General features: G+C 40.0%; 2 protein-coding genes across 2 annotated transcripts in view; one reads left to right on the top strand and one right to left on the bottom strand.

Moving 5' to 3' along the window:
• Positions 1 to 11,331, bottom strand: part of LOC126291674 (gastrula zinc finger protein XlCGF57.1-like) — a 109,488-nt gene extending 98,157 nt beyond the window's left edge. Inside the window, exons 1-2 of the mRNA XM_049985256.1 lie at positions 11,089 to 11,331; positions 10,786 to 10,878 (exon numbers count right to left, since the gene is read on the bottom strand). Of these exons, the coding sequence (XP_049841213.1) occupies positions 10,786 to 10,875 (90 nt within the window). The 5' untranslated portion in view covers positions 10,876 to 10,878; positions 11,089 to 11,331. The remainder of the gene's footprint in view (positions 1 to 10,785; positions 10,879 to 11,088) is intronic.
• Positions 11,332 to 11,397: 66 nt separating this feature from the next.
• On the top strand, positions 11,398 to 21,919 carry LOC126291675 (39S ribosomal protein L17, mitochondrial). Its single transcript, XM_049985261.1, has 3 exons — positions 11,398 to 11,719; positions 11,813 to 12,023; positions 21,345 to 21,919. Exons 1-3 carry the CDS (start codon positions 11,522 to 11,524, stop codon positions 21,590 to 21,592), a joined length of 657 nt encoding a protein of 218 aa, XP_049841218.1. The 5' UTR covers positions 11,398 to 11,521; the 3' UTR covers positions 21,593 to 21,919.
• Positions 21,920 to 24,860: the final 2,941 nt, after the last annotated feature.

The following is a 24,860-nucleotide window of genomic DNA, read 5'->3' as shown; positions in this document are numbered from 1 at the left end:
GGTAAAAACTTGTGATAGTATGCTATTTTCCCCAAGAAGGCCTGCAGTTCCTTCACAGAAGTAGGTGAGGAAGGGCTTTGATCGAAGCGACAGTTTTCTGAAGTGGACGAATACCATCGCAAGAGACTTGAAACCCCAAGTATGTGATAGATGCCACAAAAATTTTTGATTTCTGAAGATTGCACTTATGACCGGCAGTCTGTAAGATATGAAAAACTGTGTGGAGATTTTGAAGATATTCGTCAGTGGTGGAGCCAGTGACAACAATGTCGTCCTGGTAATTTATACACCCAGGGACAGTGAGCAATAATTGTTCCATGAATCGCTGAAAGACAGCAGGGGCACTGTCAACTCCAAATGGCAATCGTTAGTATTGATAGAGGCTGAAAGGCGTGTTAAGGACCAGAAACTGCCAGGAAGCAGTGTCGGGAGGAAGTTGATGATAAGCTTCTGATATAAGTCAATTTTAGAAAAATACTGGCCTCCAGCAAGTTTAGTGAACAATTCTTCAGGTTGAGGCATAGGGTAAGTGTCGATAAGGCATTGAGCATTTGCAGTGGCTTTGAAATCGCCAGAGACGAATATCACCATTTGGCATAGCAACAACAACGACAGGAGAGGACCACTCACTGGAAGTGACAGGAACCAAAAGCCCTGAAGCAGTGAGACGATCCAACTCCTGTTTGACTTGATCATGAAGGGCCACAGGAATGGGCCAAGCCCGAACAAACTTAGGCCGAGCAGTGGGTTTGAGCGTGATATGAGCTTCAAAGTCGTTTGCACGGCCTTACCCAGGAGAAAAAAGGGACGAAAATGTCGTTGACAAGGAATCCAATTGAGCATAAGGAATAGCATCAGAGATGATATTGACAGAGTCATCTATGGAGAACCCAAAAACGTGAAAAGCATCGAAATCAAAAAGATTCTCTGCGTGACTATGGTTGACAACAAATATGGGAACAGTGCGAATGACAGATTTGTAAGATACCTCACCATCAAATTGTCCCAAGAGAGAAATCTTCTGTAAGTCCGTAATTGCCTAGTGACAGGGGACAGGATTGGAGAACCCAACTGAAGATACGTCTGAGAACTGATGATATTGGCAGCAGAACCAGTACCAGTATCCACCTGCATGCGAACATCTTGACCAAGTATTTTGACAGTGAGGCATAACTTCCCTGAAAGGGAAGAAGTACAATTGACAGACAACACAGAATCGGAATAAGCGTCATGTTCATGAATATCAAGTATGTGGTTGGATTTGCAAACGGATTACACATGACCCATTTTTTTTGCATTTGTGACACATGGCCAAATGTTGTGGACAATCTTCTCATGAATGTTTCGTAAAACACTGCGGACATGAAAGAAGTTACCGTGGGTTTTGCTGCAGTTTCTCAGAGGTTTGTTTATGGTTAGGCCGAGGCTGCGCTTGAGAGTGTACTGCAGCCACATCGGCCGGCGGGGTCACGCCACACGCTTCGTCAACATCGCACAGAGGTTGTGTTTCCCCAATGTCGCCCAATGCCTTTCTTTGCGCTCCAGCGGCGCGAGAAATTTCAAAAGACTGAGCGATGGATAGGACTTCATCTAGAGTCTGATTTGCCAACTGAAGGGTACGTTGCAAAACTTCTTTGTCGGGCGCCGATCGGATAATAGCATCCCTACCATGGAATCAGCGTAGGATTGTTAGTGAACTTCAGTAACAAACTGACACTTTCTACTGAGGCCGTGAAGTTCAGCAGCCCAAGTGCGATAGGATTGATTCGGTTGTTTTTGACAGCGATAAAAGGCAACATGAGAGGCTACCACATGTATTTGCTTTTGAAAATAGACGGACAGAAGTGAGCACATTTCAGCAAAGGACAAAGACGCAGGATCTTTCAAAGGAGCCAATTGCAACGACAGCCGATACATCTGAGGTGATATCCATGAAAGGAACAGAGACTTACATGTTTGTTCGTCCGCGACATGAAATGCCAAGAAGTGCTGTCAAAGACGTTTTTCATAATCAGACCAGTCTTCCACCGTCTCGTCTTAAGGAGGAAAAGGAGGTAGAGACAATGACGAGAGGCGAACCGCATTTGATGCTGCGACGAAATCACGAATTGCATTTGTGAGAAGCTTTTGCTGTTCTATGAAACCTTGCAATAGTTGCTCTAAAGTAGCCATGGAAACGTGGGGTCAACATGGAACAGAAAAATCACTACCTTGTCACCAATTGTTATAACTTCAAGTTGAACAAATATACGTCAAGGAAGACGCAATACATGAAAGTCACAGATCAAGTAAACAGAGTAAGACGTGTGTACACTTTAACAGTCAAATCATAACTGAGTCCGAGTCTAGCGGCCGCTTGCTGGCTGGCCACTTAGGTGGCACTGCTGCTGCATTGCTGGCAGACAGCGCCGCATGTAGAGGATGCGCGTAACTGCACAGCGCCACTTTGAAAGATCGGCGAGTCACAACAAAAACACACAAAAATGCTTCCAACACACTTCCCTGGGGCACACCTGAAATTACTTCAACATCTGACAATTACTCTCCTTAAAAGATAACGTACTATGTCCTTCCTGGCAAGAAATACATAACCCCGTTACAAATTTCTCTTGATGCTTCATACGATCATGCTTCCATTAATATGTATAGGTGTGGTACTCAGTCAAATGTCTTTCGGAAATCATGAAACACTGCATCCACCTGACTGCCTCGCTAAATGGCTTCCAGAATGTCATGCAAGAAAACTGCAATTAAGATTTTAAGTGATCAATGTTTTCATCTTTTTTAAAAAATGGTAAAATTACTACCTGTTTACAATCACTGAGCATTACATTTCATTTCTAAATTTTGCTGGTTTTGCTATACAGATATTACTGATATATCTCTAACAGCTTTGTATTCTGCTCATAATGATGATGTAAATCTTTCTTTTTTTATAGAAACCATAACCTTAAGCTGTAACGTAGCCAACAAGGTCTAGGAAATATGCAAGGTTACACGCCACTGTCCTTACTGCCATACAATGAAGTTGCAAGTCTTTATCAGAACTGCAAAATGCAGGCTTCCAAGGCTGGTCTTTACTTCTTACTGTACTTCTATTTTCTTTGATGAGGGACTGTTGTACTAGAATATACATTTGAGTTAGTTTATCAGTAAAGTGTATAAGCTGTTCTCATATGAAAGCAGTAAATGTCAGAAAATCTGACCACCAACATCCTTAGCATCTAAAAATGTATACTGTAAAAGGAAATGAAGCATTTGACAGAAGAAGAAGAAGGAGAAGAAGAAGAAGAAGAAGAAGAAAAATACTTTAGATCATTGTAATGACAACATTTTTACTTTAAGACAACTAAAGGTAAAGAGACTGGAGGGGAGTTTGAGAAGCCATTTAGTGTTCATGGACCTCTAAAAGGTGTACAGCACAGTGCCACTGAAGAAACTGTCCAGAGTGAGAGTAAGTTACAAAACACATGTTAGAAGCACATGCAACCAATCAATATAGGGAATAAAATTTTGTCAGTCTTTCAGAATTACAAAACAGGAATGGGCATTCACATAACAAAGGTTCAAATTTAAGATTGATTAAGAAGTACACTTTTTTATATATTTCGAACTAATATTCAGCTTATTGGGCCACCTTCAGGAAGCAATTGACAAGCGTCTGAAAGGGATACTAGTTCTTAAGTAACCAAATGACTCAACTGTCTGTACACCTTGCTCTTCACAGATGATCATATAGTGGAAGTCAGTGAAGAAGATATTTGCTTTATGCTAAGAAAGTTATTAGAAGAATATAATAAGTGGGCACTAAAAGTAAATTTTCAAAAGACTGAATACTTAATAGTAGAGGGGATGTGTATCAAGGCATGTAACAAATTTACATATTTGGGTAGCATCCTACTGGAAGACACAAAAAGTAGTTGAGAAATACGGCAAAGAGTAGCCCATGGAAAAGCAGCAAACCACGAACTAAACCCTCTGTTATGGGCTTCTAACATAAGTTGGAAAGTGAACAAGATGCTCTACAGAAGAACTGCAGTGTCTGAGATATTGCACTGACAGTCAACAGCCACATTCAGTTAAGAATGAACTCACAAACTGCAATTATTATTTCACATCAGCTGTGGAATATTTCAGAACAAATGAAAATTTATGCTGGACTGAAACTCAAACCTGTATTTCCTGCTTGTTGCAAGTGGTTGCCTCAACCACTTCAGCTATTCGAGCATCCTTCCAGAAATGGTCCAAATCTCCATTTGTCCTGGCATCTACTCTCTCCTGTGGTCACACTATACCACCATGATACTCACAAAGGGTGAGATGCTATTTTTTTCCTGTCATTGTCTAGCTAAAGAATGAAATGTGGGAATCACAGCAATACAGTGTGAGCACAACAGATAGTAGACAGGGCAAATGGAGAGTTGAGCCACTCCCAGAAGCATGCTCCAGCAGCCGGAGTGGTTAAGCAGATTAGAGTCCCGATCCTGTACGAATTCTCACTTGTTTAGAAATATTCTACGGCTGATGCAGAGCCATAATCACAATTTGCTAGTTCAGTCTCCATAGCAGTACTGTAGAGCCTGTAATGACAAGGGACGTTAGCATTGAGAGCTTACTGAAAAAAACTTGTCGGAATGGAGTACCTCAGCGGGTTATGTAGACTATATCAGCAACACCACATGTGAAAAACAGCGATTAGGGAAATGATCCAAAATCATAAAGCGTAAGATAGACCAGAAGAGTGGCAACTCACCTGGTATGGCTGTACAAAATAACAGATGACCAAAGAAGATCTGGATGTACCATTCTCAGGAAAGAAAGAGAAAATGAATACCAGAAGTAGCCTGGTTAGATGGGATAAAGAAGACCATGAGAAAAAGGAAACTGATGAAGATGAGGAAGTGTGGGGTGATAGAAACTGATAGAGACGGGTATGTGGGAAGTGGTGGTGGTGACAGCTGTAGGAACACCACAGGAGGGGGGGGGGGGGAGGGGGAGGGAGAGGGAGAGAGGGGGGAGAGAGAGAGAGAGAGAGAGAGAGAGAGAGAGAGAGAGAGAGAGAGAGAGAGAGAGAGAGAGAGAGAGGCGGTGGAAACAGTGGTCCTACTCTGCCTTTGACATCAAAGGTATGTTAATAACTACGCATGCGACAATACAGACATGAACTTCCTTAACAGCTATTCAATAGTACTTTCAAATGAGTCAAATTTTCTGCTTCCAGAAACAGAAACTTTTTGTTACTTTTTCAACTGATCTGCAATTGCAGACAGTTAACATCCTTTCTCTGACAATCACACAGTGAAAGTTGCCTCCTATTATAACAGAAGACTACATGCTTGTATAGGGGCATTCAATAAATAATACAACACTTTTTTTTCTTGGTTAATTTCAGTTGAAAAAATGTGGAATTTCTTGTAGGACAGTGTGAAATATTCTCACTTCAGCCCCTGCAGTTTCATGAAGTTCCAATAAATGACAGTGCTATACCAAGCCTTTAAAATGTCATCTGTAATGGAGGTGCGTTCCAATCAGTGAGCTGTCATTGAGATTCTTCCAGCATTAAACCAGAGCATTGCAGATATTCAGAGGCACTTGAAGAATGGATCTGGAGACCTGGCAGTGAGCAAAAGGGGTCTGTCATCATCGCAACAAGGTCGCGCAAACCTGTTCCAACTCCAGCATGCCGGCTGGCCGTTCACACAGCTGTGACTCCTGCAATGTTCAAATGTGCAGGCACTCACCCGAGATTATCACAAATCACAATCAAACACCTCGCTGCTCAACTGGACATCTCTTTTGGTAGTGTGGACATGCTTGTACACCAGTTGCGTCACTCAAACGTGTGTGTCGGGTGGGTTTCTCGTTGCTGAACAGAAGACCATAAAGAGCAATGCAGTACCATCTGTGCAGAATTTTTTGCGCGTTACGAGGCTGACTGTGAGAATTTTTTGTCAGGAATGTTAACAGGCAATAAAACATAGGTTCATAACTTTGAACTGGAAACGAAACGGCAATCCACAAGTGGCACCACAGCATTCCACCTCCGAAGAGAGAGTTCAAAGATGCACCCTCAGCTGGTAAACTTAAGCTGACAGTCTTCAGGGAGTCTGAAGGGGTTATCCTGTTTGATGTCCTCCTCCATGGTGTGACAGTCAACTCTGAAGTGTATTGTGCTACCCTCAGGAAACTGAAAAAGCAACTCCAGCATGTTCATTGGTACAAAAATGCAAACGAACTTCTCCTTAATGAGATTTTCACTCTGCAGTCGAGTGTGTGCTGAAATGAAACTTTCTGGCATATTAAAACTGTGTGCCGGACTGAGACTCGAACTCAGGACCTTTGCCTTTCGCGGGCCAGTGCTCTACCAACTGAGCTACCCAAACACAACTCACGCTCCATCCTCAAAGCTTTACTTCTGCCAGTACCTCGTCTCCTACCTTTCGAACTTTACGGAAGCTCTCACCTAGGATGTGGCTAAGCCATGTCTCTGCAATATCCTTTCTTTCAGGATTGCTAGTTCTGCAAGGTTCCCAGGAGAGCTTCTGTAAAGATCGGAAGGTAGGAGACGAGGTACTGGCAGAAGTAAAGCTGTGAGGATGGGGCGTGTGTCGTGCTTGGGTAGCTCAGTTGGTAGAGCACTTGCCCGCGAAAGGCAAAGGTCCCAAGTTAGAGTCTCAGTCCGGCACACAGTTTTAATCTGCCAGGAAGTTTCAAACTTCTCCTTCTCCATGACAGCACAATGCATCACCCAAGTCTGTACATCTGATAGAAGCTCACAAAACTTCATAGGATTGTTCTTCCTCATCCACCCTACAGCCCGGATCTCTCACCTTCTGACTCCCATCTGTTTGGTCGAAGGAAGGACGCACTCAACAGGAAGCAGCATGTGAATGATGGGGAGGTTATTTACGCAGCAAGACATTGGCTCTGACATTGATCAGTAAAGTGGTACCATGCGCACATGCATACTCTCCCAGGAATGTGGTGTAAGGCCACTGCATTAAAAGGAGACTATGTTGAAAAACATGGTTTTGTTGTCACAAGAGTGGGGAATAATATGGTGTAGTGGTATCCTAAGTAAAAATAACTTACTTTCAGAAGAAAAATATGTTGAATTACTTAATGAATGCCCATCATGGAAGTGATTGTGTCATTTTTGTGTGTAAATTACTGTGTTCTTTTCAAACAGGTTTTGCTTGTGTGAAGACTATAGGCAAAAGGCATATAAGTGACAATGACAATGCAAGGTGGCATTTTGAAGGATACTGAGGATGAAGGAGAGTCTACTAATGAAACTGAACAAGAAGAACTTCTTCCTCTGTGCGGTGATATAAGTGTCACTGGATTTGAAGTTGGCAAGGAAAAAGAAAGTGATGGTAGTATTCTGTCTGTTGCGTGTAAATGAAAGGTTTGTCAAGATGGCAGCAGGACTCTTGTCAAGTTTCCGTACTTCATGATTCCTTGGAGTAATCAGCACACTGTGGAATTTGAATTTTCCTATCTCTTTCCTTATAGATGACCTTCCTCACAATACGTTGGGTCGACAGAAGCATCCGATCCCACGCGTCGGCTTTGACCCGTGACGTAAGGGTGTTGTCGTGTGTGACGTCATGATGGCGCAGAGTTTGGTTTGTGAGTGTGGCATGTTTGCAGATGGCGTTGTGTTGTGCTCTCTGGTGGTATGTTCAGGGTTTTCATTTGTGTGGTGTAATGGGCTCAGTTTGCTTTTGCTCATTCTCCAGAACTGTTTGAGTGTCGGCTGTTTTTGTAGTGGAATTCGTTTCAGTGAGTTAACGATTTTGTGTGAAGGTTAATTTAGTGTTGTTCGCTGTACATCGTGTGGTAATTTTAGTAAAATTAATCGGTTGTTGTTTTTGTTCGGGAATGGATATGATGGAAAAAATTAACAGTGTGCAGGTCAAGGGAAGTGTTCGATCCCAGTGTGTGGCTGTGTATGTTGATATAGATATCGGGAGATCTCAGAATGAGATTTTCACTCTGCAGTGGAGTGTGCGCTGATATGAAATGTTTCATATCGAGAGATGTTTTTTTGGACTATATAGGCCAAGGGAAGTGTTTGATCCTAATTTATGGGATCGGGAGCTGCTGTTGAGCTATATAGGTCAAAGGAACCATCCGATTCCAGATGATATTGTGTTAAGTGGTATTTGGGGAGTTTTGTGATGTCGTTTTTTTTTTTTTGTCGTTTTGTATGGGGATGGGTGTTTAAATTTGTTTATATCTAGTTTGCCCCCACCTAAAAACACCCCATTTCCTGTGCATGTCCCGTTAATGTCATTAGGCTTTTTGTGGAATGTGTGTGTGTTTGTTTTTCAATGTATTTTCGTCCTCATGATATGTACGTACCGACTTTATACGAACCATATTGGAATCGAGGTTTATGGTCATTTCTGCCATATTTGTGATGTCATGGGTCAACGGGCAGGATCGGAAGCTTCTGTATTTCCCAATACGTTTCATAAGAAGAAATGAAGACTTTTTTTTGGTATAACAGTGAACATAAATTAAATCCAAATGTACAATTATGTGACTATTCTTCAAAGATGTTTGCTCTCACCTCCGATCTCTCCCTACACGAAATAAATATCAGCTAGGAACAAAATGGCTGGCAAAATAATGTAAGCAGAATGGGTTAATCCAGTTGAGAAACAGTATTTAGAAGTCTAACTGTGGATTCAGCCTGCGAGAACACATTCATCAATACTCAATGGGATTTCTCATTAAGGTAATGCACCTTGCCACACCACGAGAAGTGTCCACAAATGGCTGGATGAACACAATCAAGATTCTTGAGCACAACCCTCAGCCACAAATTCCCAAGACCTTTATGCAATTCAACATTGGCGAGATCACTTCAGTAATCAAGTCAGATGTGCAAATCCTCTGCCATGAAACCCACAATAGCGATGTTGATCTATGAGCACCTGGCTGAGTCATATCCAGCTAATCTACCTGCCTTCTATACTGCAGTCAGCAATTAGTCTGGATGCTGGTGGATATTCAAAACAGTGTGACTCAGTTCTGTAATGTTTCTGCTTATAGTCAAACTTGCATTTATTGTTGTCTCAAAAAATGCAGTTCACACTTAAGTTCTTTGATCACAGAACTACATTCTGTTTTCATCCACATCTCAGGAAACCAGTGGGACTCTCCGAACTCTGTAGGCTTAAAGGTTTATTGCTGAATTATTTTCTGCACATGTAAGCTAGTCTAATTCTGTAGTAATGGAGCATCCAAGGTCACGGTATGTCTACGATGAAGATCAGCTTGTACTGCCTCTATTGTTTGTAGTAATTGTTAATGGCAGTGGGGATAGGGATAGGGGAGGGTAGCAAGAGGAGTGCCCCTACGGCAACTGACACAACATTAGTTTCTTAAAATCAAACCAACCACAAAGCACACGATTATCAGAACTAAGTAAAAATCCACATTTAAATATACATGCCACTAGTGAGACATTTGGCATAGGAGTAATTTGTAAATAAGATAATTTGAAACTTGACAAATCACACAATGAATAAAGAGCATCTTATTGCGTTCATGACATGAATAAATCTACAGCTAATACCGCTATTTTTCTGGCTAGTTTTTATTTTATTTATTTACTTTTGCCAGCGGCAACTACTTAATACAACTGGATGGGTGAATGGGGCAACAGCCCTTTAAAGTGACAATATTTAACAACTTTGAGTAGACAAAAAATAGCTCCAGGGTAGCTACACAAACTTGGGGGAAGGGTTGGGTTGTTTGGGGAAGGAGACAAGACAGCGAGGTCATCGGTCTCATTGGATTAGGGAAGGACGGGGAAGGAAGTCGGCCGTGCCCTTTCAAAGGAACCATCCCGGCATTTACCTGGAACGATTTAGGGAAATTCTGGAAAACCTAAATCAGGATGGCCGGACACGGGATTGAACCGTCGTCCTCCCGAATGCGAGTCCAGTGTCTAACCACTGCGCCACTTCGCTCGGTAAACTTGGGGGAAGGTTCCCTGAGAATTCCAGGTATGAGGAGAAAGATGCTGAGATAAGAATCATACCACAACAATTCCTCTCTGCTGGGATATCACACTAGCCATAAGCAGTAGTTTAACATCAGCTTTTAAACACTGATAATTTATATAAAATAGTCAATAAAATTTAATTTCAACACTAGGTTTTAAAAAACAAAATTCACTGAGATTTGACGAAATTCCCTAAGATTTCCCTGATTTTTCAGAGTAAAATATAATTCCTTGAGAATTCCCGGTTTCGAGAAAAATCGGCAACTAAAATCTAATGGGGTATTTAAAATTGCTATTTGGCAGATGAGCGGATGCTTTGGCTGGGACTCTGGGAAATATGAGCCAGAACAATTTGTTTGGAAAAAAAATTGCAACCAGTCTGAACAGATACTCCTTCCATCTACATGAGCAATTACTGTCGTCAATCAGAAATGGCATTTGAAACATAGTATATACATGACAGTGACAGCTTAGGGTGGTCATCATTTAGGTGTTCAGTTTTGTTCACGGAGATGGAGAAAGGTGGGAACTGTACAGAGTCGGGAAACGGGCGCTGTTTCTTGGCATCGGAACGTGAAAAAAAATGACTAGGCATTTTCTTTCAACGACCATCTAATCCATATTCTGGTCGACATATGACAAGCCGTCTGCATACCGCACAGAGGGCTTGGTAAGTTCATGTCGAAAAGAAATAATTAATTATGGCTAAAATTGAATAAGTTAATTTTTCGTTAAAGTATCTTATCTCATGGATACATGCTCACCGAATATTCTTCTTCCTTTTTAATTTGAATGCCATTTTCGTTCATACCGGTAGCTTCTTTTTCATGAAATTCTGTTTCGGTTCTCTCCATACCCTGCAACAAAAATTTTTAACTACTGGTCAAATTTTTGGAGACAGTTTCTTGTTGTCCTTCATTGCCTAATACGAATACATGCGTTTCGACACTTCGTATCAAATAAGTATTATGTAAACAAACTAAGGAACTTCAAATTAACATACGGCGGGGACAATTTTTTAAAGTGGTGTTAAAAATGTTGTAACGCCGTTACATTGAGAAACTTACAATTACTGTCTCGCGTTATCCACAATTTAAACAGCAGTAAAGGATGGTTTCGTTTCTTACACACAATCAGGCACCACCATCAGTACATGATTTTCAGCTTTGAAATCTCGGCTGCCTGCCTATAGCCTTCTGCAGTCCAACCTTTGTACCTTCAAACATATGATCGAATTCACTGCACTTACAACGAGAGTTGTCAGCGAATACTTCTTACACTGATGTTTACTCCGGTAAAATTTCTATTTTCGAAATCAACGTAGAGACGCCACTAATATTTTAAGAACAATATCGCTGCTGTTTTCTTAAGATCTCTGGTCCAAAGATGTCTTAAGCAATGCGGTTTGTGTTCTGTGTGCCATGGTAAGATTTGTTTGTGTGTACTACGAGCAGTAAGAGGGAAACGCTGTGAAGTGAAGCGAAGGGAAAGGGTGTTAAAATGAATCAAGCAGATATTTCGAAGGTAGTTTCTCGTCTTAGAATTCCAGTTAAACCACGGCACAGGAACTTAAAGAATGTGGAAGGCCCTGAAGGACGATTAAAGAAACTGCGTAAGACGGTTACCGCGCTCGTAAAGTTTGAGAGAATCGAATTAAATTACAACAGAGCAGATGAAGCCAGAGGATATGCCGAACGTGTATGCTAGTTTAATATACATAACTACTGAAAGTTATTTACAGCATAATATAAGTGTAAAGCGTATGTCATAACATTTACCTCTGTGTTTCAGCTCATATCCGAGGCTATTAGGCACGGCGACTGTCATAAACCTACGATGGAAATTGCCGATTATTGGTTATTAGAGAAGCAACTTGTGCACAAACTTTTCAAAGTTCTGGTACCCCGATATAAGGATTTTACAATTTCATACACGCGACTGCTACCAGCACCAACAATCTATCCAGGATCGCACTTAGCCAGATCTGTTTTAGAACTTAGAGGTAAGTAGGTCTAGACAAAAAAAAAAAAAAAAAAAAAAAAACTATTTTGGCGTCAGTCCATATGAAATCAACCAACGATTTGGTTCTTGGCATCTCAGATTTTAATAACACTTTGTGCATTTATAGTGATAGTTTGCTATAAATTCCAAATTAAAAATTTTTCGGACCCATCATTTTTGTGTTATTTTTAAAAAATCGAAAATCATGCAACTCTTGTTACGTTTTGTAATAATATGATCACCATATGTAAAAAACTATTTGACTTTTGACGAATCCCTTATTGACCGAAAACTTTATTTCTGACACTCTTTTTGTTATGCCTATCTGTGACTCAGTATCTCCGCTATAATGTGCGTGGCAACTTTCCTTTTCACAATATTTGTTACGTTCCATCCTGGAATTTTACAAAATTATATTTTGTTTACAAATGTGATGTTTAGTAAAGTCCTTATTATTAGATTCAACTGTAGTGCACTATGGAAGTGTCCTCATGTAAATTTATTCTTTCATTTATCATGTTCGTTAGACCACACTGTGAAGGAGAATGACATAAGATATGTGTCAAGAAAATGAAGAAGTTGTTAGAAGCTGTGTTAATAATGAACTATCTTCAGACTGCTGTAAACTATTTTTGCCCTTTTTATATAAAATCAGTGATTTGACCCTTCATGACTTCTGCTTCTGTGTTAATAGCTTCCTCTGAGTGGCACTTGCATACCATGTACTTTATTATTTGTTCTGTGTGTTCTAATCTCCATCTATGGCTCACTCTTACATCTGGTAATCCCGCGTATTTTAACTCGTTATATCATCTCCAGTCTCTTATTCTAATCAGTGTTTTCCACATATTTCATTTGTTACCAGTTCTGTTCTTAGTCTGCATAATTTTTCAGCATTCTTCTGTAACTTAAAGTACACTTACAGTGTTGGCAACCCTTCTGTTGCTTGCTGGTGTTGGCAATTAGTTTTTGTTGGCCATGCCAATTGATTGATAGGATACAGTAGCCAGTGAAAATTGCTGATTCTAATTACTTGTTTTGGTGGAAGACATGATTGTCCTGGACAAGGAAAGTAAAAGACTGGCAATTGTTGGTCTGGCTATTGTGGATTATGATAATGATTTCTAGTCTTTGTATGTATTCCTCGTATTATATGTTGCTCAGAATGTGGTGGGATTTATTGTGATATTTTTGTGTCTTCCAGTGTTGTAATTTGATTGAATGTGGCTTGAGGAAAATTGGCTCTATTAAAAAAGACGTGATCTGTAGTGTAGCCTGAGACGTAGGTTAGGTTGAAATGTTGCAGTATGGTTGGGAGTTGGCAAAGCCAATGAATTGACATGATGTAAGACTAAATAAATATGACAAGCTAAAACTAAAAAGCACATGGCTAAAAATCTTGCCTTTACACCGTCCCAAAAAACAAACATAAAAAATACAGCTGTCTAAAAATGCAGTGAAAGTATCTCAAGGACAACATTATTTGCAGGATTTCAGACACAGAATTTGTAATCACTCCTCTGCAACATTAATTAAAAATTGTTGTTATATATTTAAAGTAGGCATCAGGTCCTGTTTATTTTACATTTGAAAGAAATCCTTTGGATAGATAATAGTAGGCCTAATGTGGCCTCGTGTTTTAAATCCCCTATCCTCGTCTGCATAATGTCCGTGTGTTTTAAATATTTGTACTTATATTGCTTTAGTATCCATGAGGTCAGCATAGGATAAGATTCTCTTTGGAGCTGAGGACAAAACAGGTTGTGGAAGGAGCTCACTGGGTGAATTTGATTTAAATGTTTGTGGTGGGCTTGGTCTTGGTTCTGACTAGTTGAAATTTCTCACTTCAACCAACCAGGGTTTATTAGGGCTTTTCCTTTCAATAGGCTTCTCAGTCATTGTACCTAACTCAAGCACTTTTTTTTCTTTTTTCAAATTCTGAGGGGACTTGAAACACTTTATTGATAAGCTTTGCAATTTTGTTGGAATGTGACCATTTGTATTCATTAAAATCAAATATTTACAAGATACTCCTTTCTCTTTTAAATTGAAGAAGTTTCAGACAGGTCTTTTTTTCTGAACCACCTTGAAATTGTTCAATGGCCTGTGATCTATAACACGTTAAATAACAGAAAGGCAAGGTTATGTTGCTTCTCACCCAACAACATAGACTTGAATGGCTGTCAGTCAGTCAGACCAGTGTTGCCAATTCCAACTAACTAAATAACCTGCAGAATTGCATGATTTATCTAAAAATTACCAGCCACTCACTCAAAATTTCAAGTACTATTTGCAGGAATAGCAATATCACAAATATTTACTTAAAATAACTGGAATTAGAGTAAAAAATGTTTATCCATTATGATTTTAATTGGTGATGTGTCATGTGCCAGTTCAGATTCCACAATTCTCTAGGAATTAAGTAGTATTGGAACTGAACGATTTTAGCATCTTGGGCATAGATTCTTTGTTATTAAAACTTTTTATGTTTGTGTTCTCATTGTCTCATTACTGCAGTGCATTCATATAAAAGTAGGTAAGAAGGAGCAGAATAGAAAACTATAGTCTGTCTGTCTGTCTTCTTCTTCCCACTGAAAACAATTTAACATTTAAGAATATATTTATCGTCAAGAAACACATACCAGCTGTTTAATACAGTCAGTAATAATTTTGCTATCAATAACCATTCTTGATTAATATCAGAGATTTGACATGGATTATAACGTGTCTTACATTACAAAGTGATGACATAAGGACAATGTTTTTTTTTTTTTTTATACTGACTTACCATAGTTGTAAGTTTCTTTTCTTTTCTGTTGTTCTTAGTACTAAAGGCAGTGAATGATATATGTAGTTTTAAGCGTAAACCTTTTTCTAACTTTTAACACCAGGAGAATCATCCCAGCCATTATTTTAACTGATGAATGATACATTCTGCCAGTAGAAACTTTAAAAAGTACACATTTAGGGCATTTGAAACTGCTTGAGCCATTTCCAGGGTAAATGCCCTTTTATAAATTTCCTTCCCAGTGGGAATTTGTGTGGTCCATATCATTGTGCAAGAACTTAAGACTACTGTTTAAATTTTAAGGAGGGGATGTAATGGATTTTGGTCCCAAAAAATCGATTTTTTTAAAATATCGTTTTCTTGATCTACACCGTTTAATCTAAGTTGAGTGTGAATTTTGTCATGATAGCAGCTGTAGAAATGCATTTAAATTGTTAAACTGATTAACTCTACCCCTGTGGCCACTCCCACCTTTTCCAACATTCGTGAAACTGCTTGCTTCAGTGGAATTTTAGTCAGTGTGAGGGCTATTTTTCTTTACGTGAAAACTTTCTTGCTTGTGGTTTATTTATGTCATGACAATACCAACACTTATTAGTAGGGGGAAGTTTGAATTCGCAAACCTTCAGGGGGGAGTCAAGATTTATGCATAATGGGTTGTGGAAAAACTGTGTTTATAAAACAGAGGTTTCATGGAAACCGGTTTGCCAACTAAAAAGAGGAAGCAGCTCGAAATGAAGAACATAAGCTCTCAACTACAGGAGACAGAAGAATTGTACAGGTGTGTGAATGATGTTGATATGGATTCCACTGGATTTAGACTGGTTTAGATCTTCTCTGCCAGGCTATAAAGTTTTCATTTTCATGTGTCAGCTGTAAAAATATGGATTGCATGATTGTTGTTGAAGAAAGAAGAGTGGGAATAGCTTGTGATTTTAAATTAACTTTTAATTCGTGTGGCTATGAATTTTCATTTTCCTCCTCAAAAAAACACCTTACACTGGTACCTATGAAAGCAATTTTAGGTTAGAATATTCTCTGAGGAAGGATGTCTTTCATTGTGTGGCTTTGTGAACATGCCTCCACCTTCTGCAAGGTTTGAAAAACAGATAAAGAAATGTCTGATGCTGTATGTGATACTGCCAGAAAGAAAGCAGTGGAGGAATTGGTTGAAATAAACCAAAAAGAAATAGATCCTGAATCTCCTGCAAACGTTACTGACCTGTGTGTCCCTGTAGATTGGACCTGGATGAAAAGGAGTGACACATCTCTGTATGGAATTGCTTCTGTTTGTTATTGGTATTGACTCAGGTAAAGTTTTAGTTGTAGATTAAATACTGCCACCAGTGTGCAGCAAGGAAAATTTCGAACAATGAAGGCAGTGTGAAACTGGGGCAAGAAAAGCATGCAGTAACATGCTCTTAAAAATTATAGTGGCTCAAGTGGGAGCATGGAGGCTGCTGCAGTTGAGGATGTTCTCCAGATCTGTGGACTAGTATGGTGTTAGATATATACTAAATACTTTGGTGGTGGAGACTCCTCCTTGTTCGAAGCTGTAACACATAAAAATCTGTGAAATACAAAAATAGAAAAGTTGGAATGTGTTGGCCACATCCAAAAGAGGCTTGGTGGTAGGCTTAGTCACTTGCTGAAAGAGAAGAAAGATAAAGTACTTGAGGATGGAAAACCACTAGTAGGAAAAAGCAGACTTACTCTGAAAGAAACTGAGTCTCTTCAGTTATTTTAAGGGACAGCTATCAGAAAAAACGCAAATAATTTTGAGGCGTGCTGTGTGAGCAGTTTTTTTTCCACAAACTATCCACTGACCAGACACCAATGCACAATCTGTGTCGAAAAGACTGTTGGTGTAAGTTGAGTAACAGAAATGAGATGTGTTCGCATAAACACTCGTTACCAGAACCTGTTATGAATGCAATTAAGCCCAATTCTTACAAATACTGATTTGTTGAGGAAGTGTCTTCACGGAAAGACACTAAATGCAAATGAAAGCCTCAATAATTTAATTTTTATTAGATGCTCAAAAAGGACATTCTGTGGACTTGAAGTACTCAAAATAGTTCGTCTATGATGCAGTTTTATGTTAAAATAATGGAAATAATGGCAGAATTGAAGTGCTGAAGAGATTTGGTATATATCCTGGCGTGTTTACAACAAAAGCATTTTACACCATCGGCGAGAGCAGGCTCAAGAAAGGTAACAGATCAGTGCCTTACCTGCAAGTACAGGCCAGGCGGATTCAAAGAGGAGAGAAGAGAAGTGTGGAGGATGAGGAGTATCAGTATGGAGGATTTTAAATATGAGGTAACCTTATTATGTATAGCAGTATGAGAAGAAAATCTTTGAACTTCATTTTAGTCAAATGCGAGTGGCGACTGGGGAGGGTAAGGAGGAGGCTGGGGCAGGGAGAGGAAGGGATAGTATGGTGGGAATGGCGGACAGTGAAGTGTTGCAGTTTAGACAGAGGGCAGGAGAGAAGGTGGGGAGGGGCTAAGTAGTAGAAAGGAGAGAAATAAAAAGAAATTGAAAGACGGAGTGTGGCAGTGAAGTGATGGCTGTGTAGTGCTGGAATGGGAACAGGGAGGGGGCTGGATGGGTGATGACAGTGACTAACGAAGGTTGAGGCCAGGAGGGTTAGGAACGTAGGATGTATTGCAGAAAAAGTTCCCACCTGCGCAATTCAGGAAAGCTGGTGTTGGTGGGAAGGATCCATATGGCACAGGCTGTGAAGCAGTCACTGAGATGAGGGATATCATGTTTCGCAGCGTGTTCAGCAACAGGGTGGTCCACTTGTTTCTTGGCCAGTTTGTTGGTGGCCGTTCATGTGGACAGACAACTTGTTGGTTGTCATGCCTACATAGAATGCAGCACAGTGGTTGCATCTTAGCTTGTAAATCACATGACTGGTTTCACAGGTAGCCCTGCCTTTCATGGGATAGATGATGTTAGTGACCGGACTGGAGTAGGTGGTGGTAGGAGGATGTATGGAACAGGTCTTGCATCTAGGTCTATTACAGGAGTATGAGCCATGAGGTAAGGGATTGGGGGCAGGGGTTGTGTAAGGATGGACGAGTATATTGTGTAGGTTCGGTGGATGGTGGAATACCACAGTAGGAGGAGTGGGAAGGATAGTGGGCAGGACGTTTCTCATTTCAGGGCACGACGAGAGGTAATTCAGTTGCTCCAGTCCCAGATGGTACTGAGTTACTAGGGGAATGCTCCTCTGTGGCTGGACTGTGGGCCTTTGGGAGGTGGTGGGAGACTGGAAAGATAAGACACAGGAGATTTGTTTTTGTACAAGGATGGGAGGATAATTACAGTCAGTGAAGGCTTCAGTGAGACCCTCGGTATATTTTGAGGGGGACTGCTCGTCACTGCAGATGCGACGACCACAGGTGGCTAGGCTGTACGAAGGGACTTCTTGGTTTGGAATGGGTGGCAGCTGTCTAAGTGGAGGTATTGCTGGTGATTAGTTGGTTTGATATGGGTGGAGGTATTGATTTAGCCATCTCTGAGGTGGAGGTTAACATCTAGGTAGGTGGCTTGTCAGTTTGAGTGGGACCAGGTGAAGCAAATGGGGGAGAAGTTGTTGAGGTTCTGGAGGAATGTGAATAAGTTGTCCTCACCTTCAGTCTAGATAGCAGACAATTTGCTATCTGGATTAATGGTGAGGACATCTTATGTCATCAATGAATCTGAATCAGGTGATGGGTTTAGGAGTCTGGCTTTTTAGGAAGGATTCCTCTAGATGGCCCATGAATAGGTTAGCATAGGATGGTGCCATGTGGGTGCCCATAGCCATACTGCAGATTTGTTTGTAGGTAATGCCTTCAGAGGAGAAGTAATTGTGTGTGAGGATATAGTTGGCCATGGAGACTAGGAAGGAGGTTGTTGGTTTGGAATCCATAGGGTGTCTGGGTAGGTAGTGTTCAATAGCAGTAAGGCCATGGGCATTAGTTCTGTTACTCCTCATTGCTTTCTTCTTTCTTTCTTAATTCTCTCAAACTATATTCCTTGCTCAGTAGATTTTTTATTCCATTCAACAGGTTCTATAATTCTTCCTCTGTCTCTAAGGATAGTAATGTAATCAGCAAATCTTATAATTGATATCATTTTGCCTTGAATTTTAATCCCTCTTTCAAACCTTGCGTTATTTTCTTCATTGGTTATTAGATATGTAATTTGAACAATAGAGGAGGAAGACAGCACCCCTCTCCCCCTATTTATGTTTTTTTAACCTTACCACTTCTCAAATGGACTTCCATTTTTCTTTTTTGTGTGCATTGTATGTAATCCATCTTTCCCTATAGGATTTTGGACTTTTATTGTTGATTCCTTTGTTTTAAATTCACTTAAAGTAGTTTAACTTTTCTGCTTATGCAAGCTAAATTTAGCTGCTGCTGTTGATCTCTTCCTGATAGATGGGTACCTACATACTGATATTATTGTGCATCAGTAATTATCTGCGTTCCTAAAGAACAAGTCTGTTTACAATCAAAGTTTTGTAAGACTTAAAAGTGAACTTCACAGATTGGGCCCTCTTAGTTTTTCTTCATAATTATGGAATTTGAATCTGTGTCCAAACATCAGTTTCCTAATGTAGTATGATGTAATGATTGGAACTGGATAAGACAAATTGCGAGTCTGTTATTGGTAGTGAATTAAAAACATTGTTAGTAATTTTCTGTAGTAGTTCGTAAGTAAAGGTGGGTGGGATTTTGTTATATTGGTTTAAAATTTAATCATATTCTCACAATTTTTGGCCGAGTTGGAAATAAAACATACAAGTAGGTAATTGTTATGGTGATTGTGTATCTCAGGAAACACTACACTTCATTCTATTATGGCAATCATATTTTTGTGTTGAGATTCGTTGGCTTTGCCAGCTCATAACCAATCAATCATAGTCCAGCGTAACATAGACATCAGACTTCACATCTAGTCTTTTATATTCACCAAATAAGTAAAAAGTTAATAACCAACCTTAGAGTTCATAACAACCAGATCAATAAAAGGTATTCTGGCCCTCTCTGCATTGGAAATAATGTAATCAGTTTGCACCTTCTACCGAAAGAAATCTTTAATGTCAGCTTTTGCTACAACCAATGTCAACAAATTGCCAACTTAACATGCAAGGAACCCCTTGAGTGCGAAGTCGCAAGTTCAGTCTTTTTGTGAGGCTCATTTGAAAGTGTCGTGTTGACAGTTATGACAGGAAAAATAATAGCTGCTAATGACTCACCATTTGTATCAAAGGGCAACAGCAAATGAGTTCAGAGAGGTGCAGAGATTGACATTCTGACAATCGATAAATGTTCAGAACAAACCATTAACTATCGTGGAACACCAAATGAAAAATGACTTGCCACAGTGATCACAAAACTTCCCACCATAAAGACTGAAGGTAAACTACTTGCGAGTGACAAATAATGCAGGACATTCAGCTAGGTATCCTCTCTTAAAGAATGCATACAGAATTATATTGGTGTGATCGCCTAGAACCTCAGACAGATCCACATATCGGAGAGTACCAAGCAGGGTTCAGGAAGGGAAGATTGTCCAAAACATATGGTAACTATGTCCTGGTGGGGTATTCAAACTACCATCATCACGTTGTCTGGGCGCATTTCGTGGTCATCTCACTGACGATGTAAAAAAGATCGATGTTACAGCCCTTGACCTTGTGATCATTCCTGCAGGAATGATTTCTGTGTTACAACACCTGGACGTTAGTATACCTAAGTAAACCTTCTGTTTAGGAACAGTACAAGAAGTGGTTTTGTGAGCCAAGCTGTGAACTGACTCTGCCAGGAAAAATAAAGTGTCCTGCCACCCTCAGTATTGCACAGTGGGCTTTGGTTGGCTGGAAAAGTATTGAAGCACCAATGATGGTGAAATCATTCAAGAGATGTTGTATTTCAAATATTCTGGGTGGCAGTGAAGGTGATGTGCTCTGGAACGACACCAAGGATGATGGGGAAAGAGGAAATGAATGTGTTTTTGTCGTAGACCCCTCTGAGGTTACCAGTAATGATGACACTAGTGTATGATGATGAGTAACCTCTGTATTTTATGTCTATTTTTATTTGTGTGTCATTTAGGTAATCATATTAGGTGTTCTTTTTTAATAATGACTGTGTCACTAAACAGTGGGTCTCTTAAAAATTGTTGTTTTGGTAGTTCATGTATACATCTATTGTTGTGCAAAGTAAATTTAGCCTACTAGTGACGTACCAACAAACTCTTTGTTTTATGATTTTAATTTTTAAAATCAGGCTGGCATTACATTCAGTGGTGCATTAGATTCGTGTAAATGCAGTTTTTCCCTATAGCATTGTTTACAAAAGGTGATGCTGGTTTGGATCTGTGACTGACTATCAGTAAAAAAGTTCATGAGGGAATTAATGTTATGAAGCTGCTTTCTGTTCAAGAACTATTTGTGAACCTATTATTTGTCCATTGTGTTACAACGTGTAGAAAACATTATAGCACAGGTTTATATAACTGATTTTCCAGGTAATATCTACCCTCCTTTGGTGCCAGATACGACCTCAAATCGTGGCCTCCTGCACAATGTTCTACTGGATGAGGCACGACGAGAGTTTCGCGCCAAGAAGTACGCCGAGATAGCTGCTTCTGTAGGGAAGAGTTCTGCGACAACCCCATCCTTGCACACAGAGGCACCTGTGAAAGACTCCAGTGTGTCTTCTGGTGAAAGTCCATCTTCAAAACCTGAGGAAGATGCTCATCCATCAGCTGTATAGTGTGGCTGCCAGTTAACTGTGTGTAAATTTTTCTAGTTGCAGAGCTGATCTCAAAACATATGTAGTTATAAAAAAAGAAAAGAAAAAAAGAAAACTTATTTGCAGTCGCATAATTGGCAGTTTTACTTACATATAATTTTTTTAGGTCTTTGTAAGAGTGATCTGTCTTTGAGCAATTGATTGTTTTTCACCATTCAGCTAGGTAATTTTGTAAAGAGACAACAAGAAAAAATGTTTCTGCTACATGCAGCTTTTCTTCCTATATTACTGCTATAGTAGTGAACTGTTTCAAATGTGTGTGTTGTGTAAATAAATTATTAGACTGTTTGGAGTCATGTGCATTATGCCCCATATTCCACTTTTACAGTAAAAAAGGCCGCATCATATATGGATAAAATCTCTAGTGTTTAATGATCATCTATCACCATAGCCTACACTAGGAGCAGCCTATTTTCGTGGTTGCCACCACAGCAACAGCCACAACAATCAGTTGCTACTGGGAGTTTTTGTGTCATCCACAGTAGATTGGGCATTGTCAGAGAGCAGTGTTACATTCTCTTATGTAGAGGAGTTTTACCACACTTGTTGTGGATAAGTGGGATTATTGAGTAACAGGCCTTGTGCTACCATTGGTGGGCTGTCATCATTGACAAGGAAGATAATTTACCAGTGCTGATGCTGAAGAAGTGGGTTACTGACTAACAATCTTGTAGCTATCATTGGTGGGCCAGCGTCATTGGTTGGAAATAGATTTTCCGCACTTGTTGTAGAAGAATTATTTGATGAAATTCCTCCTGCCGCTATTGGTGGGCCCATATCATTGGCTAGAAGTGAAATGGTCAGAGCATGAGAGGTGGAAGGTTTATCCAAAATATTACTGACCACATAGGTGGCTTCCAGGGCATAACACACCGTGGCCACGCATTCACTTCCTTGATGGCTGGGAGTCACATTGTTGGAACTCTGTAGCTGCCCTTTATATTGAAGTTACATGTGTTCTAAGAAATTTCAAACCCTTCTCGGACTTTCCTTTTGCTAATGTTGGTTTCCTTAGCCTGCACACATATGTTATTGGAAACTATGTCAAGGCCACAATTCTCGTGATATTCTGCTACTGCTAACTTCATACTTTGTTTCAGCCACTTTTGGTGTTAATGTTTCTTAATATGTTCTTTAACAGTCCACCCTGTTTAGCCAACATATACTTTGCTGCAGCCACACATCATTTCATAGACAGGCACAGTGTGGAGGGAATCAAGTGCATCTGTTTTCCATAAAAAAAAGTCTTTTACTTTGTTTTGACTGAAAAAAGTGGTCTGAATACCATTTTTCCTTAGAATTCTGTTTATGCGGCCAAAGCACCAGAAGCAAGCAGTAACTTAAAGGAGTGTGATGGCAGTTCCTCCCTCTTCCTATTAGCATAATTAATATTTCACTTGAAAGCCCTGTTGGCAATAAGCACATGTTGTGGACACATTTCGTTTGAAATATCCAGATGCCACAGTGCTGAAAAGTTCAACAATAGCTAGATTAATTGTCCATTTCCAGAAATGTTGATCGCTTACAGACAATTAGAGAACCAGGAGACCAGACATTTTGTTGGATGCTAAACTGGCTAAGGGGAGAGAGGTGATGTTGCTTTTGCCATGAAAGTGTTTAAGGAGACAATAGTTCCAATCTCAGGTTTTATATGGTACTCACCAGAAAGTGGTGCAGAAATTAAAATATCATGCTTAATCATGTTCGTAGTATGCAGAATTTCAAAGTGCTAGATGTAGAAAAGTATCAAGCATACTGTACGTAGTTTTGGTCATTTGGTAGCATTAATTGAATCACAGAAATGGACCATTTTATCTGCACTGATGAGGTGTGGTTTCACCTTAGTGAATACATGAAGGGTCAAGACATGAGAAAGTGGTTAACTGAAAATCCATCTATGTTTTATGTAAACTTAGCCCAGGCCATCAAATCCATCCTTCCACCACTAGCTTCTCTGCACTACACACATCCTTAAAACACGTCCTCTGCTCCTGTAATCATCCTGGCCTCAATCTCAGGTAACCCACTGCCCTGCACCCTCCACCCAACAGTTTCCCCTTCCTCTGTCCTGTCACCCCCTTCCAATTCACACCCCCATGTTGCTTTCAGCACCCACTATTCCCCACCGACTCCTACAATTGTGCATTACACACCTAGCCCATATACCTGCCACCCCTCCCTCCTCCAGCCCAAAGGCTAGCAAGTTTCCTTTCTTCACTGTGTGCTTATGAACAGTTTGTCTGGAAAGTGGTGTGCTCTGTAATACACATCTAATGAAATGATTTGTTTGGTGATTAAATAATCAGTAAAGGATTATAGGCACTGCATTCTCATTATCTTAAACTTCGCTGTATTACATTATCCTGCTTTTGTAATTACTTGTGTTTACATTGGGACACAGTGGATGAAAGTTATATATATTTATACACTTGATTGGTTTTTGATATGCTTGACTTTTTCATCACCCTGTACCAGTGTAAACGTGAGTAATTACAAAAGTGAGGTCTTGTGCCACAGTGAAGTCCAAGGAAGACACATGCAGGTAGACTGCCCTATCTAGGGGCTTTGGACTTTGAATTTTGTTGAAGGTGTGGTGCATTGGAATTTATCAACAAAGGCATCACCATAAACTGTAGGGTGTTGCAAGACCATCAGAAAATAAAGCCAGATACGAAGAGTTTGTCCACATGTGGAATACCCACTCCTTCAGCATGGCAATGCTAGACCATACAATATCACTGCAGCAATCCGATGCTTTGGATTCACTTTCCTCGGTCATTCTCTGTACAGTACCGAATTGGCCCTGTCAGATTTTCATCTGTCTCTGTATCTCAACGCCTTCGAGGACATCACTTTTATAGTATTGAAGGGGTGCAAGCAGAGGTGAGGTGGTTCCGTCATCAAAGTCAAACATTCCCCGATGACAGTATCAGCAAAGTGGTCTCTCATTGGGAGAAATGTGTTCGTCACCAGTGTGACTATGTTGAGAAATAAATATGTAGACATGAAGAATAAAAATGTAAAATGTTAATAAAGATTGTTTTCTTTAAAAAACTCAAGTGTTTTCACATTAAAAATTTGGAGATGTTACATTTCAGCACACTGTCGTATGCAGTATGTGATCGAAAGTATCTGGACACCTGAGTAAAATGACTTAAAAGTTCGTAGTGTCCTCCATCGGTAATGCTGTAATTCAATATGGTGTTGGTCCATCTCTAACCTCAATGAC

Source organism: Schistocerca gregaria, chromosome 9 (assembly GCF_023897955.1).
Source record: "Schistocerca gregaria isolate iqSchGreg1 chromosome 9, iqSchGreg1.2, whole genome shotgun sequence".
Taxonomy (NCBI): domain Eukaryota; kingdom Metazoa; phylum Arthropoda; class Insecta; order Orthoptera; family Acrididae; genus Schistocerca; species Schistocerca gregaria.
This window is presented reverse-complemented; position numbering and strand designations above follow the sequence as displayed.